This window comes from Canis lupus, chromosome 15 (assembly GCF_011100685.1).
Source record: "Canis lupus familiaris isolate Mischka breed German Shepherd chromosome 15, alternate assembly UU_Cfam_GSD_1.0, whole genome shotgun sequence".
In the NCBI taxonomy this organism is placed as follows: domain Eukaryota; kingdom Metazoa; phylum Chordata; class Mammalia; order Carnivora; family Canidae; genus Canis; species Canis lupus.
The window spans coordinates 46,403,505-46,419,849 of NC_049236.1; the positions used below are offsets into that span (position 1 = coordinate 46,403,505).

General features: G+C 43.0%; 1 protein-coding gene and 1 long non-coding RNA gene across 5 annotated transcripts in view; both read left to right on the plus strand.

The window, feature by feature from the left end:
* Positions 1-6,300, plus strand: part of LOC119869382 — a 37,720-nt gene extending 31,420 nt beyond the window's left edge. The window contains exons 3-4 of the long non-coding RNA XR_005370857.1: positions 2,321-2,383; positions 5,125-6,300. This is a non-coding gene — a long non-coding RNA (uncharacterized LOC119869382). The remainder of the gene's footprint in view (positions 1-2,320; positions 2,384-5,124) is intronic.
* Positions 6,301-9,111: 2,811 nt separating this feature from the next.
* Positions 9,112-16,345, plus strand: part of ARHGAP10 (Rho GTPase activating protein 10) — a 318,329-nt gene continuing 311,095 nt past the window's right edge. For 3 of the 4 annotated variants that reach the window (XM_038558960.1, XM_038558961.1, XM_038558963.1), the window contains exon 1: positions 14,896-15,206. In XM_038558960.1, the coding sequence (XP_038414888.1) occupies positions 15,053-15,206 (154 nt within the window). In that variant the 5' untranslated portion in view covers positions 14,896-15,052. Of the gene's footprint in view, positions 9,167-14,895; positions 15,207-16,345 lie in introns of those variants that run through there. The other variant, XM_038558962.1, reaches the window with a different exon arrangement.

Here is a 16,345-nt window from a genome sequence, read left to right on the forward strand (position 1 = left end):
ATACTAATCTGGCAAAGACTTAAAAGGCCTAAATTCCTAAAAGCATTAGGGGATATATATATATTTTTCTATTTGCTAGTATTCTGAGTAAGAGTCTTTTTTGTTACAACAAATTCAGAGTTAAAATATCTTTTTATTCATGTGATATGTTCTGTGAGCATATTTGCAGCCTATAAAAGAGAAGGTTACTTAAGCTGACACTGCAGAACATTGCAGGAAGTGTTGATTAGAATTTGCACATTTGTTCTGAGTTTGTGAATTCCAAACAGGTTTGCTAAGAGAGAAGCAGTGGCTTTTTCACAACTGCTCAGCTCTAGATTATGGCTACCTTTGTGTGTTTCCTATGTAGTGAGAGCTGAAATATTTCACATAAGCTTTTTCTGCATAGGCTTTATCCATCATGTCTCAAAAATCTTAGTAGTTATACATTCCAGTTATACTTTAATGAATCAGCATGACTAATCTGTTCAAAGGTGCTTTTCTTTTCAGCTGACAACACATTCTAGAAAAAAATATTGAGGGGGTGCCTGGATGGCTCAGTCAGTTGTGCACGGGCTCTTGGTTCCGGCTCAGGTCATGATCTCAGGGTCATGATTTCAGGAGTGAGATCAAGTCCCAGGCCTGGGTCCACACTCAGTGGGGATTCCGAAGATTCTCTTCTTTTTGCCCCTGCTCACACATGCTTTCTCTCCTTCTCTCTCTCCAAATAAACAAATCTTTTTAAAAAAAAAAAAAAAAAGAAAAAGAATATTGAGGAGAGACTGAAAGAGGAAGACAGTTTATTTTAAAAAAGGAGATGGGGGGAGAAAAAAAGGAGATAGGGGATCCCTGGGTGGCTCAGTGGTTTAGCGCCTGCCTTCGGCCCAGGGCCTGATCCTGGAGTCCCAGGATTGAGTCCCACATCAGGCTCCCTGCTTCTCCCTCTGCCTGTGTTTCTGCTTCTGTCTCTGTGTCTCTTATTAATAAATAAATAAAATCTTTTTAAAAAATAAAATAAAATAATTAAAAAGGAGATAAAGAGCGCCATTTATAGGGTTCAGTGTTTCTTAAAGACCTTGAGTTTATTTGCTTTCATGAGTCTCTTCCTTAAGAACTGTGTATTCTTGGGCAGCCCCGGTGGCTTAGTGATTTAGTGTCGCCTTCAGCCCAGAGCATGATCCTGGAGACCCAGGATCGAGTCCCACATCAGGCTCCCTGCATGGGGCCTGCTTCTCCCTCTGTGTGTGTGTGTGTGTGTGTGTGTGTGTGTGTGTGTCTAATTTAAAAAAAAAAGAACTGTGTATTCTTTAGTTATATTTAAGGATGGGAGAGGCAAGTTAATAAAGGGAAATTGTCATCACTCCTACCAACTCACTCTATACCATATTCAGAATATCTCAGTGGGATGGTTTCTAAGGCTATACCTCACCTTTAACAGAAATATGCATAAGACAGGGAAAGACAAAAATCACTATGGTGGCTTAATCATTACAGAAGGCTTCCAGAAATAATATTTCAAATTGTCCCCTTGGTACCCTTGAGATTTTACATCTTGGGACAAGGTTGCAGATGACCCTTCCTTGAGAGAAGGGTCACTGTGAAAGGGGAGGTGGGTAGGAGAACTTGCAAAATGTTTTTTTGGATAGACCAGTTTTAGGAAAAAGGACAAATGAAAGTTGAGGATCTGGAAATAAAATTTCCCGTGACAACAGTGCTCTTTGGAAAGTATTCACATACTTGTGAGTGTTTCTATAACTCAGATTAAAGACTATTATCTTTTTTTTTTTTTTTTTTTTAGATTTTATTTATTTGAGAGTGAGAGAGAGCACGAGCAGGGGAGGGGCAGAGAGAGAAGGAGAAGCAGGCACCTCTCTGAGCAGGGAGCCTGATGTGGGACTCTATCCCAGGACCCTAGGATCATGACCTGAGCCGATGGCTGATGCTTAACCAATTGAAACCACCCAGGCACCTAAAGACTACTGTCCTAAATAATCCCAGTAGGGAAGAAAAAGGTATTTTAAAACACCAAGAGTGACTGCAGAGGCACTCCCTTACAGAGCCCAAAATATGAAATGATGGATAGATGTGTACATTTACATAAATACTAGAGAGCAGCATGACCCTTGAATAATAAAACTGGGAAAAGCAGAATCCATGATGAACTTAGAGATGTGAAAAATACTTTTAAAAAGAGGAGGGTGGGTGATGATGGAGGGCCCTTGTAAGGTCATGTTCATAGCAAGAACAAAACCATAAAGACTGAGGAAAGATGATGTAATGTTAAAAGATAATAGAGAAAGCAGAACTAACCAATGTCTCTTTTTCTCCATTCTTCTCTCAGTAATTATCTTCATATGAAAAGGGTAAAAAAGTAATGGTAGGAGGGACCATAAATGCAACAAAGGTAAGAAACAGTTAAGTTAATTGAATTATTTTAATGAGTTTGTTTTTATGCCCAGATAAATTGTGTCCTGAGATATTTAGAGAACTTGTAGTTGTAATCATGTAACCACATTTAACAATATTAGAAAATAATTTTAGAAATAGAAAGTCAGCATAGATTCACTAAGAATCAATGCTGTCAGGGACGCCTGGGTGGCTTAGTGGTTGTGCATCTGCCTTTGGCTGAGGACGTGATTCCAGAGTCCCAGGATTCAGTCTCACTTTGGGCTTCTCCTTCTGCCTGTGTCTCTGCCTCTCTCTCTCTCTGTGTCTCTCACGAATAAATAAATTGTAAAAAAAAATCAATACTGTCAAACTAATCTTACATCTAAGAACTTATTACTCAACTTAAGACCTAGTCTTTGTATCTTTTTCATTTAACATTATATTAGAGCATTTCTTTAAAATTTCTTATTAAATATTCTTCTATACTATAATTTTAGATAGCTACATACGTAGCTCAATTGTTTGAATATATCCTAAATTGCTTAACCAGCCCACCATGGTCAAGTTTTGACTATTTCACATTTTTGGCTTTTAAAACCCATGCTAGAATTAAGATCATTTAACATAAAGCTTTATAAATTACTATTTTTAAATTTTTAGGTAAAATTCCCAGAAGGGAAATAAATGAATCAATGGTATCATATTTCTTTTTTTTATATAAAATGGCATTATATTTCAAAGGCCATTTAATAAGTATCACCAAAATTGCTTCCAGAAAGAAGTACCTATTTATATTATCAACAACAATATATGAATAACTATTTTTCCAACCCTTATAATTACTGGGAGATTTTGGTAGAAAAACTTCATATTGGTGATTTTTTTTTATTGTGGTAAAATATACACACCATATAATTTACTATCTTAATCACTTTTTAAAAAAGATTTTATTTATTTATTCATGATAGACATAGAGAGAAAGAGAGAGAAAGAGGCAGAGACACAGGCACAGGGAGAAGCAGGCTCCATCCCTGGAGCCTGACGTGGGACTTAATCCAGGGACTCCAGGATCACGTCCTGGGCCAAAGGCAGGTGCTAAACCTCTGAGCCACCCAGGGATCCCCCCTTAATCACTTTTAAGTATATAATTCAGTAGCATTGAGTATATTCATAATATACAACCGATACCACTACTTCCGGAACTCTTTCATCATCCCAGACAGAAACTCAGTATCCATTAAACAAAGAAAAATTTAAAAGTAATATTAAAAAATATTGCCATTATCTTGCTCTGTTATTCAATCCCATCAGCAATACTCTTCCCCCTTCCTAATATCTTAGAATTCTTCTGTATTAGAATAGGACAGGCTGTACCATGGTAGCAAATCCAAAATCCTGTGGCTTACACAACAAGAATTTATTCTTCACTCAAGTTACATATTTGATGCCAGTCAGCAAGTATACCTGCTTCTCAGTCTTTCAGAGGTTCAGGCTAATGGAGACCCAATCATGTAATTGCTTAATAGTTTGCATGATTGCTGAGGCAGGGCAAGAAAGTGTGAGCTTTGAGGCAGCAGTCAAATGCTTAATGGCACATGCCACTTAATAAGAACTTGGTTACGACTAATAACACAGTGGAGGGTGACAATACATTCCTCCCATGCTACCTAAAAGAAAATTAGGTATGGGTGACCACTAGAAGTTCTACATCTTTCTTTGTACCCTTATTGATATATTTAAATTTTTGCACTTATTATCCCATAAGTGAAGCCCACACATTGATGTTTCATCTTATGTAATGCCATAAGAAATCCTAGAATAAGTAGGGACTCCTGGGTACCTCAGCGGTTGAGCATCTGCCTTTGGCTCAGGGTGTGATCCCAGAGTCCTGGGACTGAGTTCCACACATGGCTTCCTGCAGGGAGCCTGCTTCTCCCTCTGCCTGTGTCTCTGCCTCTCTCTCTGTGTCTCTCATGAATAAATAAATAAAATCTTTTAAAAATATCCTAGAATAAGTGAAACAATTAATTTAGAAGAATAGTAATTTGGTCTAAGGGAAAAGTCCATGTCATGGAGTAATATTTAAATGCTCTGCTATGGCTAACATATTAAATTACCATCTTTGGGCCCAGGTTTCTTCATAAATTCTAACTTTTGAAGTAGATGCTAAACTTTTTAGTGGCATTGGGCCCTCTGGTTTTCATGTGGTTAGGCATGTCACTGTGCATACCCCTTGGAAGATAAGAAATACTGACAAACATTTGACAAGTTCATTAGCAACGTTTTTGAGAAATGGGAAATCAGAATTTAATGTTTCACTAGACATGCACTCTTTTAGCTCATTTCTGCCAATTTTTTTTTATACAAAAAAATAGTTAGCAAACAGTAGAGTATTAGGTTATGTAACTATAGCCATAGAGTTCAGACCACTGTCTATATGCTCTAGGGCAGCTCTAGTAAATCCTCATTTCCTTATTTATTTATTTATTTAAAGATTTTATTTGTTCATTCATGAGAGACACAGAGAGAGGCAGAGACACAAGCAGAGGGAGAAGCAGGCTCCACAAAGGGAGCCCAGTGTGGGATCTGCAGGGCTTGATCCTGGGACTCTAGAATAATGCCCAGGCCGAAGGCAGATGCCAAACCACTGAACCATCCAGGAATCTCCCCTCATTTCCTTTTATATATTATATTTAACCTGAAGTTTTCATGCATCATGTTGACCCTGATGACCTGGCAACTTCATTTATCTTGTAGGTTCCCGCATTGGTCATTCTAAAATTGGCTGATACATCAAACAGCAAGAGTAGCAGTGTAAACTACTCTGATGGCCACTGGAAAGAGTAACTGTCCCTACCTGATCATATCCCAGGGAGCTTCATTGTCCTGATAAGTGCCCTTCTTGAAAGTGTGTTGGTTACATTGCTTCTGCAAAGGTCAAAGAGAGATAGGTTATCCTTGGTCACCTTTCAGATTTTCTACTTGTCAAAGTAAGAACTCTGTTCACTGTACGTGTGTCTCATGCACTTCTAGGTGAGACTATGGCAGGAGATCACATGCAGGGTAGATCCAGGAACTCATGTTGGCTTAATTTGAAAAAAATCTTTTCAGTTGTTAGGGTGCCTGAGTGGCTCATTTGGTTGAGCATCTGACTCTTGACTTCAGTTCAGGTCTTGATCTAGGGTTGTGTGAGTTCAAGCCCTCCACTGGGTTCTGCGCTGGGTGTGGAGCCTACAAAAACAAACAAACAAAAACTTTTGAATGCAATTATTTATCGTAAAATTCTATTTAAGAAGTGACACATCCAGGAGAAAATTGTGAAAGGACAACAGCTTGCATGCCAGCCTTGGAACAAGAAGCTGGATAGCCTGCCAGGCAGCAGGTCTCTTTTGACACTCTTGGCTGGAACAGATGAACTCTGTTTCTTCTGTCAGTGCTTTGCTATCCTTTAGAGTCAAAGTCCTGGGAAAAAGAGTCTGGTTAGCTGAGCTTAGGGCATGTGCCCTGCCCTTGGCAGTGGCAGATCTGAGAGGAAGGATTAGCAGAAGGAATCTCCAGGGATCTCTTTGGATTCCCTAGTGTGAGGCAGGCACATGAATTTTACCAAGACTTTGTGCTATGTGGGAAAATAATTACCCAGGTGAAAATCAGGGTGCTTTTGGGAAGTGGGAATGAAGGCCAAGCATCCAAAAATGCCATTATCTACCACTAAGAGCAAAAAAAGTGATCATGGGATGCCTGAGTGGCTCAGTGGTTGAGCATCTGACTTTGGCTCAGGGCGTGATCCCAGGGTCCAGGATCGAGTCCCACATCAGGCTCCCTGGAAGGAGCCCACTTCTCCCTCTGCTGTGTCTCTGCCTCCCTCTCTGTGTCTCTCATGAATAAATAAATAAATAAAGTATTTTAAAAAGTGATCATTTTAATGGCATTAAAACCCATGTACTCATGAATCTGTTGAGTTGATATGTACTGATTTATTTTACGATTTTCCAGTTGTTAGATTGCTTCCTTTTGTTTTCTATCCTTCAATAAATAGTCCTAAGCACATACATTAAAAACAAATATTTTCTTAGGACAAATTACCAGGTCTGGAATTATTGGGTCAAAAGATAACACATGAGTATTTAAATTTTTTCATTTTCTATTTTACTGAAGTGCTGATGGACTCAGAAAGTGTAGCTCTGATCATTGTAGATTGGCTTTCCAGTGACTGGATAATTGCCCAGTTGAGGTTCACCCTGTGAAACTTCTCTCTGGGTAGTAGCAGGGGCATTTGCAGTCCTGGGAAAAATACATTCTTTAGAGATCTCCTTTTTCCTTCTACTAACACTTTTAAAAAAATATTCATTGCTATCTGGATCAAATGAAGTACAAGGTCTCTACTTTGGTCAATTGATTCACATGTTATAGAAAGGAGGGCAGTGTTTGTCTGAGAGATCTGTGGGCAGTGGGGAGTGCCTACTGATATACGTCAGCATATAAAACATAATTATATATATTATAATTATAATGTTATTATATAATATATAATATACCTAGCTCCCTCTTCTCCATGCCAAGTCTCTCCGAATCTAGGGGCAGGAAAAGCAGTGGATTTCGCTGACAGGGCATTCTACCCAAGGAAGGTACTGGTTTTGTGTCTTGACCCACATCTTTTTGAGCCAGGTTCTTCTAACTCCAAAGCTAGAAGAGTCCTAGATTTCTTCAGAAGATTTTAACTTATATGTAAGGGAATTGGAAAAATCCCTCCTATAGCCCCCCTGCCATATTCATTTCCCATTTCTCCACCCTGACTTTCCTGGGGATGTCCACTTTTTAGCCAGGCTCCCAGGGTGCCTGGACCAGGCAGCAATGTGTTTTGTTTATAATTCTCCCTATGCCACTTATTCTCCATGGCTAGTGTACACCAGATTGTAGAGGCCTGGAGACTAGGAATGGTCTCACCTTGGTATTTCTTGCAGCACTTTCCACAGTGTCTTGCTCATTCCAGGTACTTAATATTTGCTCTTTTTTTTTTTTTTAGATTTTATTTATTTATATGAGAGAGAGAGAGAGAGCAAGTCAGCATGGGAGGGGCAGAGCGAGAGTAAGAGTGAGAGGGAGAGAGAGAGCGAGAGGGAGAGGGAGAGGGAGAAACAGATTCCCCGCTGAGGAGGGAGCCCAACACAAGGCAGGATCCCAGGACCCTGAGATCATGACCTGAGCCTAAGTCAGATGCTTTAAGTGAATGAGCCACCCAGGCATCCCAATATTTGTTGTCTTAAGTGGAATAGTTCTGGTACTTTCTTGAGGTCTAAATTCTTCCAAGTTGTGTCTCAAGGTGCTAGAAAACGTGAACATCCCCTAAAAACAATCAGGAAATCCTAGAGGGTTTCTGAACCCCATGCTGAGTGTTCTGGAAGAAAAGAGCTAAGCCTGGTGCAGTTGCAGATGGATGGGTACTTATTCCCTTTTCAGGGGTCAGCCCATGATGCTTGAGCCAGACAGCCTTTTTCAGTTTCTTTCTCTTTCTTCTCTTTCTTCTCTTTCTTTTCTTTTCTTTTCTTTCTTTCTTTCTTTCTTTCTTTCTTTCTTTCTTTCTTTCTTTCTTTCTTTCTTTCTTTCTTTTCTTCTTCTTCTTCTTCTTCTTCTTCTTCTTCTTCTTCTTCTTCTTCTTCTTTCTTTCTTTCTTTCTCTCTCTCTCTCTTTCTCTCTCTCTCTTTCTTTCTTTCTTTCTCTTTCTTTCTTTAAAGATTTTATTTATTGGGGCACCTGGATGGCTCAGTGGATGGGTGTCTGCCTTTGGCTTGGGTTGTGATCCCAGGATCCTGGGATTGAGTTCTGCATGGAGCTCCCCGCAGGGAGCCTGCTTCTCCCCCTGCCTATGTCTCTGCCTCTCTCATGAATAAAATAAAATATTTTTAAAAAGATTTTATTTATTTGCTCATAAGAAACACAGAGACATCCCAGCCTTTTTCAGTTTCTTGTACTGGGTCTCTGACCAAAGTTTCACTGGGCATGTTTCTCCCTTCTCTAGATCATATCCTCTTCACCTGTACCCATTAACTCCTCATCCATCAGCTGTCACTCAGCTCTATGGTTAATTCCTCACTTACATCTCAGAAAAGGCCAAATTCATTTTGTATATAGTATCATGTACAGCTCTTTCCTAACACTTATCAGTGATTTTGTTTAATATTTATATTTGTAATTATTTGATATGTTCTCTCTCTCTGACTGGAGAATATTAATCCATGAGGGCATGAATTATTTCCTTCACAAAAGTGCTTGTTTTGTTTACTGTTGTCTTCTTAGTTCTAGGGTCCTCCCTGGCATATAGTGGGTACTCTCAATATTAGAGGCATGAGTAATAGTTTCCCCACAGCACACACATGTATCCACAGCACCCCTGGAAAATACAGAGTATATTCAGGGTTGTCCAGAAAAACAGAACCAACCAATGGAATACATAAATATATATGTTTTTATTGTGGTATAAATATATGTATTATTTCTGTTGTAGTATATCACACATAATGTAAAGTCTACCATTTTAGCCATTCTAAGTGTACAGGTAAGTGGGATTAAGTATATTTACATTGTTGTACAACTTTTACCATTATATTTTATAGATCATTAGTTTGCATACTTATTGTATAGCATCTTCATATCTTGGATATGAAGCTTGAAGGATATATATACACAATACTGAGAAGTCCCACAGTCTTCTTCTTCTTGCAAGCTGAAGAACCAGGAAAGCTGGTGGTATAATCCCAGGCCATGTCTGAAGCAGGAGAACCAGGAGCACCAATATCTGAGGGTAGGAGAGGATGGACATGTCAACTCAAAAAGAAAGAAGGCATTTGCTCTTTCTCTGCCTTTTTCTTTATTTTGGCCCTCAATGGATTGTAAGATGCCTACCTGCATTGGTCACCCCCACTCAAAGGGTGGCCCACAACCTGGGCTACTTGGCATTTCCCCCACCTCTGCCTTAGTTGATCATTTGAGGGAGAAGCCTCTAGGTTTAACCGGGATAGAGCATGGCAGTCTCTTAAACTGGTTTGATGCCCAGATTGAAGTAGATGTGATAGGGGAGCATCTTTTAGTGCAGGAAGTGACATTGTTTATAGATAAATCTGGAAATGGTGAAGCCATTCAATTCTCACAAAGGAAGCTTCCAAGAAGCTAAAGTCAATACTTGGCTGATGCAGAGCTGAGAAAAATCACAGAAAAATGAAGTCGTAATAAGTCTACAGAAGACTGTCCTCTCTCTTCAGGGAGGATTTTAGTGATATGACCAATAATTTCTTGTTTACATTATTTTGGCATTTCCCCCCTTAATACTTGTGAGGAAAAGCAGCCTGATACAGTCTGAAAGACACCCAAAGATTTATCTTTGCTTTTCTTCTCTCTCTCTTTTTTTTTTTTTTTGCTTTTCTTCTCTTTATATCATTTACATTTTGCCATAGCTGTAACTTATATACCTCACTCATAAGGTGTCATCCTGCAGCAGAGATTGCTAAGTTCCTGCTCAAAATCTATATTGTCCTTTTTCTCTTTGTAAGAAAATTCAAGTTTCATTTAGGTGGCAGTGTCCTTGGATAAAATACCACATTTTCCATTTTCCCTTGCAGTGAAGTATGGCCATGTGACTAAGTTCTGGCTAATGAGATGAAAAGCAGAAATGTCTAAGACCTGCAGGAAGGCGAACAAAATGCTGACTCAGCTGGTGGGGGGCGGGGGAACAATGCACACTTTTATCCTTTCCGGTCCTCCTTCACAGAGGAAGCTCTGGGAGCCACCATGTATTATGAGGTGAAACTGAGGATGGAGCCCAGTGCTTCCCTGGCAACTGTAGAATCATATCAGACTATTTACTTCTGGACTTTTACATGAGAGAGTAATTTAAACTATGTTATTTTGGATTTTCTGTTACAGTGTGTCTGAACCTAATTCTAACTGACTCAGCCTGAAACATATCCAAAGATTGAGTAGAACCCACATTTGACTTTATAGGTGGCAACATTGTTACTCATCAGGGAAGACAACATTGTACATAGCAGAACCAACATAAAGAGGTTCATCTGTATTAACCTCTACTTTACCTAGACTGGAACCTGACCAATTTGCATTGTTTCAAATACTTAACTAATCCAAGCACTCAGCAAAGCATGACAATGCTTACCTGACATACATACTTGAATGTCTCCCAGGCACCTAAAACTTAATGAGTCTGAAACTGCAACTCATCTTGTCCATCCCAGTCAACATCAATTAGCACCACCACATCGACTTCTTATCCCATGTTTTCCTTTCCATTCCTTTGCTGAATGTTTAGTAAAGTTCATATCCACCCACATTACTTATCATGATAATAGCCTGGGGGGCCATCTTTGACACCTTCATCATTTCTAATATCCAGGCCATTGTCAACTCCCAGAATCTCCCTCTACAATATATTTTGATCTGTTTCTGTCTCCATTGCTGCTTAGAGGGTAAAGCTATACCATTTCTTGCCCAGATGACTCCAAAAGTTGTCCCTCTAGACTCCCATTCTCCACACACCAGCTAGAGAGAAAACACAAACCAGATCACATCACCATCATGCTGAATATTCTTCAAAGGCTCCCAATAGCATTACAATACAATCCAAAATCCTAAATATGGTCTATGAGGCTCTGTGCCATCTGGCCCCTGCCTGCCCTCTTACCACCCTGTGCTGCCTTGAGCCAGTTTCTCTCACCTAGGTATGCTTCAGTCACCTGACCTCTCTCTCTAACCCCCCCTTTTTTTAAAAAAAATATTTATTTATTTGTGAGACATGCAGAGAGGCAGAGATATAGGCAGAGGGAGAAGCAGGCTCCCTGTGCAGAGCCTGATGTGGGACTCAATTCTAGGACCCCAGGATGGCGACCTAAGCCAAAGGCAGATGCTCAACCCCTGAGCCACCCAGGTGCCCCACCCACCTGACCTCTTTTGTCTCTCGAATATACCAGACTCTCTCCCATTCCAGAGGCTTGCACAGGCTGCTTCTCTGCCTGGACTACTCTGCTCTCAAAGCCCCCTATGTAATGATTAATTCTTACTGATTCTTCTGGTCACTGATTAAATGACACTTCTCATTAAATCTTCCTGACTCTGCTCTAGATTTACATCAGGTCCTCAATTATAATTTCTCATGCACTCTTTAACTGTATGGCAATTTCACTTTAAATTAGATATATATTTGTGTGTATGTGTTTTTTTCCTTTTTGTTATTGTTGTTGTTTGCTTGTTTTTTTGGGGGGGAGGGGGGAGGGGTACTGTGTCAATTTCCCTCCAGAGAACAAAAGCACAGTAAGGATAGATACTGTTTGTTTAGTGTCTTGCTGTATCACCAACCTAGCATAGTACATAGTTCATATAGAAACTTTACAAATATTTGTGGGAAGAATGAATGAACAAAAATGAGACCTAGGAACTCAGTAGTATCTGCTTTTGTAATCATTTTCCTTGAATTCTGTCTTATGTGATTTTAGTAGAGTAGACCCCCCCTGCCTCCCCATCCCCCACTTTTCCAGTACTGATGGAATGTAATCTTCATCTCCTCTTCCTCCTCTCTCTTTTCAGCCTACCCTCCCAACCCCCTCCTTCTCCTGATCATCAGTATTACAACTTTCAGCAGTGACTTTACAAAAACAATTTTATTAAATCTTCTCAACCAACTTGCAGTTGCAAAGTCATCATCTATCTCCATGCTATGGATGGCAAGCCTGAGATTTAGAGAAAATTTACCTTTGCTAAGCTGGTACAACTACTAAGTAGTGAAGGTGACTAGGAGTCCCTAAATTTCTAACTTTCCATTTTACCATAAGGTTTCCCTTCACTTGGCCATACTTCTAATGCATTTCACAGTTACTGATAATCTCTACCAAGCATAGTACAAGATGTAATTGAATAAACTAAACTAGGCCCTTCCACGTTTGGTGATCACAGTAGACCTTTGAGTATTGAATTAAGCCTACTTCTCCCTCTGCGTGTGTCTCTGCCTCTCTCTCTCTGTGTCTCTATGAATAAATAAACAAAATCTTTAAAAAAAATTAAAATTCATATTCACTGGCTCTTTAACACCGTGTGTATAAGACAGAAATAACAATGTTTTTGTGATGTTGTAAAATTATTTTAAACAACTCATTTTGCTCCAAATATCTAAATATCTTCAGAACTGGCCACAGTGAATGAACCAGAGGTTTTTTTTTTTAAATTTTTTAAGACTTTATTTATTTATTCATGAGAGATAGAGAGAGAGAGAGGCAAAGACACAGGCAGAGGGAGAAGCAGGCTCCACACAGGGAGCCCGATGTGGGACTCCATCCCAGGTCTCCAGGATCACACCCTGGGCTGAAGACGGTGCTAAACCACTGAGCCACCTGGGCTGCCCTGAACCAGAGTTTTTGTGGCTGGGTGTAGAAAGTGGAAAGAGAGGCACTTCTGGAGCAGCCCCGCCCCCTTTTAAAATCTTTGTCATTGAGACGTTTCACATATCAAAAGAAAATCACCCATTTAAAGTGAACAGCTTCATAATTTTCAGTATAGAGTTGTGCAATCATTACCAAAATCTAAGTTTAAATTACTTTCACCATCCCCAAAGGAAACCCTTACTCTATCTCCCACACCAACCATCCAGCCTCTGGCAACAACTAATTACTTTCTGTCTCTATAGAGACAGATTTCTGGCCATCTGACATGAATTGAATAATATATGTGGTCTTTTGTGACTGTCTTCTTTCACTCAGCACAGTGTTTTCAAGGTTCCTTGTGTTGTAGGATGCATCAGTATTCAATTTTTTTCTATTAATATTCCATTAGTAGATTAATATTCTGCTGTATGGATACAGACATTGTCTTTAGCCACTCCTCACCACTTGATTGACATTAGGGTTGATTCCACTTTTTGGCTATTATGAACATTTGTGCATACCTATGATTTCCTTTGTCTTGGGGTACACCTAGGGAGTGGAGTTGCTGGCTCACATGTTAACTTTATGATTAACACATTTAGGTGTGTCAGCAGCCCCTCTTTAGGAGGATAACTTCAGGGTTTTGTCCAGAGGATTGCCTGTCGGTCTGTTTGTTTTGACAGGTCCTTACTGTTTGTTAACATCCCTTCTATTCTTGTGTCTTTCCGTCTTTATTTGCCTCTTCTGTTCTCTTCTCTGTAGAATCCAGCCCCCTGCTGATTTTAGCAGGAACACAAAGCCTCAAACTTTAGCCTCAAAGTTATCTGTAAAACATTTTGAACTGTCTGGCAGATGGACATTAAAGCAATAATGTTTATCTGTTTTTCTGTGGGTCCCCTGCACGCGGTGCTATTTTGTAACAAAAGAAGTCATTGAGTAGGAGGCTTATTTAACTTGTTCCTGAGGGTTACACTCCTACAACATGCTGTCCAAACAGACCTGTAATTACCCAGAGCTGAGTCTGAACGTTTTAAAGAGTCTGTTTGAAGTTTCTTGGTGTATATTAACATCTTTAGTAAACCTGTATATATAAACATACGTTGTGGGCTTGTAAAAAAAAATGCATGTAGAGTTCCTGGTGTGTGCCTGCCACATAAGAATTGCTTACTAAATTGTTAGTTGCCATTATAAAAAGTTACTGCAGTGAACTGATTTCTTTTAGGTATAAATTCAGTTACTTAAAAAGTCTTAACTTTTCTGGAGACCTATCTGAGTTCTGTTTCAGAACACACAGAATGCTTTTCCATGTGTGCTGACATAAATTCTCCTCTGATCGTCACCCCCACCTCGTGAAACCTGGCATTTGTTTTCCAGGGGTTATTTTGAGAACAGTAAGGATCCTCTCCACCTACCCAAGCAAATTTAATCTGAATACAACAGAGACAACTTTTTCAGTAGTTTATCCACCGTGTCCCTCCGTCCAAATTGATCGATGTGGATGCGCAGAAGTGTAATAAGAGCTCTCGGCCCCCAAACTCTTCCTGCCCGTGCAAAGCTTTCGATGAAAGCAGAGATTTAGCCCGCATTTTCCTTGACACGGGGAACCGGAATGGGGAAAAGCGAGCCCGGCGTGCGGAACGTTCGCAGCTCCCAGGATAAAGGAGATCAAGGAGTCAGTCGTTTCCCCGGGCAAGTCAGACCGGTGAGTTGCCGTCTCCCGGGGGCTACAGGGCGGCCCTTCCCGGTCCGGGTCGAGCTCCCGGCCTCGCGGAGCCGACCCCGAGTCACCCCAGGAGGGGAGCAGGGGGGCGCGCACCCCGGGGGTGGGGAGAGCCGCGGGACGGAGTTCTAGCCCGAGTCTGGCGCGAAAGGAAGAGGAGGGGCATCTGCGCCCGGGGGAGAGAAGGGAGGGAGGGAGGGAGGGAGGGAGGGAGGGAGAAGGAAGGCGGGGTGCGGGGGGGCGAGCGGGGGCCGCGGCGCGGGCGGGGCGGGGCGGGGCGGGGCGGCTCGCGCCTCGGGGAGGGTCTGCGGCGCGGGGGCGGGGCGGGGCGGGGCCGCGGGCGCCGGGGAGCGGCGGGGAGCGGCGGGGAGCGGCGGGGGCTGCCGGGATCGGGGCGCCGCCGTGCACGCTCGCTCGGGCTCCCTCGGACACGTCCGCGCCGCGCGCCTCCCCGGGTCTCCCTGCGCGCGCCCCGCACCTGCCCGCGGCCGCGGAGCCCGGCTCCGGCTGTGGCGCGCGGCGGGGGCGGCGGCGGAGCGCGGCCGTCATGGGGCTGCAGCCTCTGGAGTTCAGCGACTGCTACCTCGACAGCCCGTGGTTCAGGGAGAGGATCCGCGCCCACGAAGCGGAGCTGGAGAGGACCAACAAGTTCATAAAAGAGCTCATCAAGGACGGGAAGAACCTCATCGCCGCGACCAAAAGTAAGCGGGGACCCGGCGCGGGCAGCCTGCGGCGCGGCGAGGCCGCGAGGGACACGGGCGGGCGCGTGGCCGGGTCAGCCGCCCGCGGAGCCGGGGAGGCAGGACCGGAGCCCGGCCCCCCCCCAGCCCCGGCGGGGCCCCCTGCGCGACCCGCCCGCTCACGGCGGATTGCGCCCTAGAGCTGTTTCCCGGGTTCCCCGCCCCCCGCCCCCTTGGGAGCTCTCCCGAGGACTTTCCTGGGCATTCTTTGAAAACCTGCTGGGTGCTGAGTTAGTCAGAAGTCCCTTCGGCTGCACCCTTACCGTGTCACTTGCTGGTGATTTCGGATACCGCCGTCCCGGGCCCTTCCCGGTACCAGAGCCGAGGGTCCCCCGGCGCTGTGCTGCTTTCCCGCCCGGCTGCGGAGGGTTCAGAGACTGGGGCTTGGCAGCCCGGGCAGCCGCCTGCCTTCTGGCCGGAGCCGGCGTGGCCTGCACCTGGGGAATGCCACCCGGGCAGGCTCGGCGCCTTCCTCCCCGTTGGAAGTGGCCGCCGCAGAAAGAGGTCTGTCTAGACCTTTCTGCGTCCGAGGAGGGTCTCCGGGAGGCAAGGGCTAAAATACGGGCCGAACCACCGAGTCGGGGATGCTGTTGGGTACGGGAGGCCTTAGCTCCCGCGAGGGGCCGCGCTGCCCAGCGCACCTGTGGCCCCACCGCCCCTCAGAGGGCCCCTGTGAGTGTCCTGTTTTCTTCTCAAGAACACAGCAGGCAGGGGACAGGGCAGTCTCCAGCCTCTCGAGTCTGTGTTGTTAGCGTTTTTATCTTTTCTTGACTTTCTCAATTCAGTAATTCCCAGCTTTGGGAGTTAGTCCCTTGTACACTTGTCTGTAGACACCACCTCTGGGAAAAAATACCCCCGTCACTCTCCCCCACTACCACCATTTTGCATTGAGAGAGAGTAAAACATACTGAACAAACCGTCTCAGGAACCCAGCACAGTGCCTGGAACAATAAATATTCATTTAATGAATGAGTTGAAATAAGTTTTAGAGGGGAGAATTTCGTGAGCCATCCCCTGCAATTTTGGAAGCAAGTCACTCAACTTCTCTGGGGGATGTCCGAGGTTCCTTTTGGTTCTGTGATCTTGTTGGTGTTGCAAGA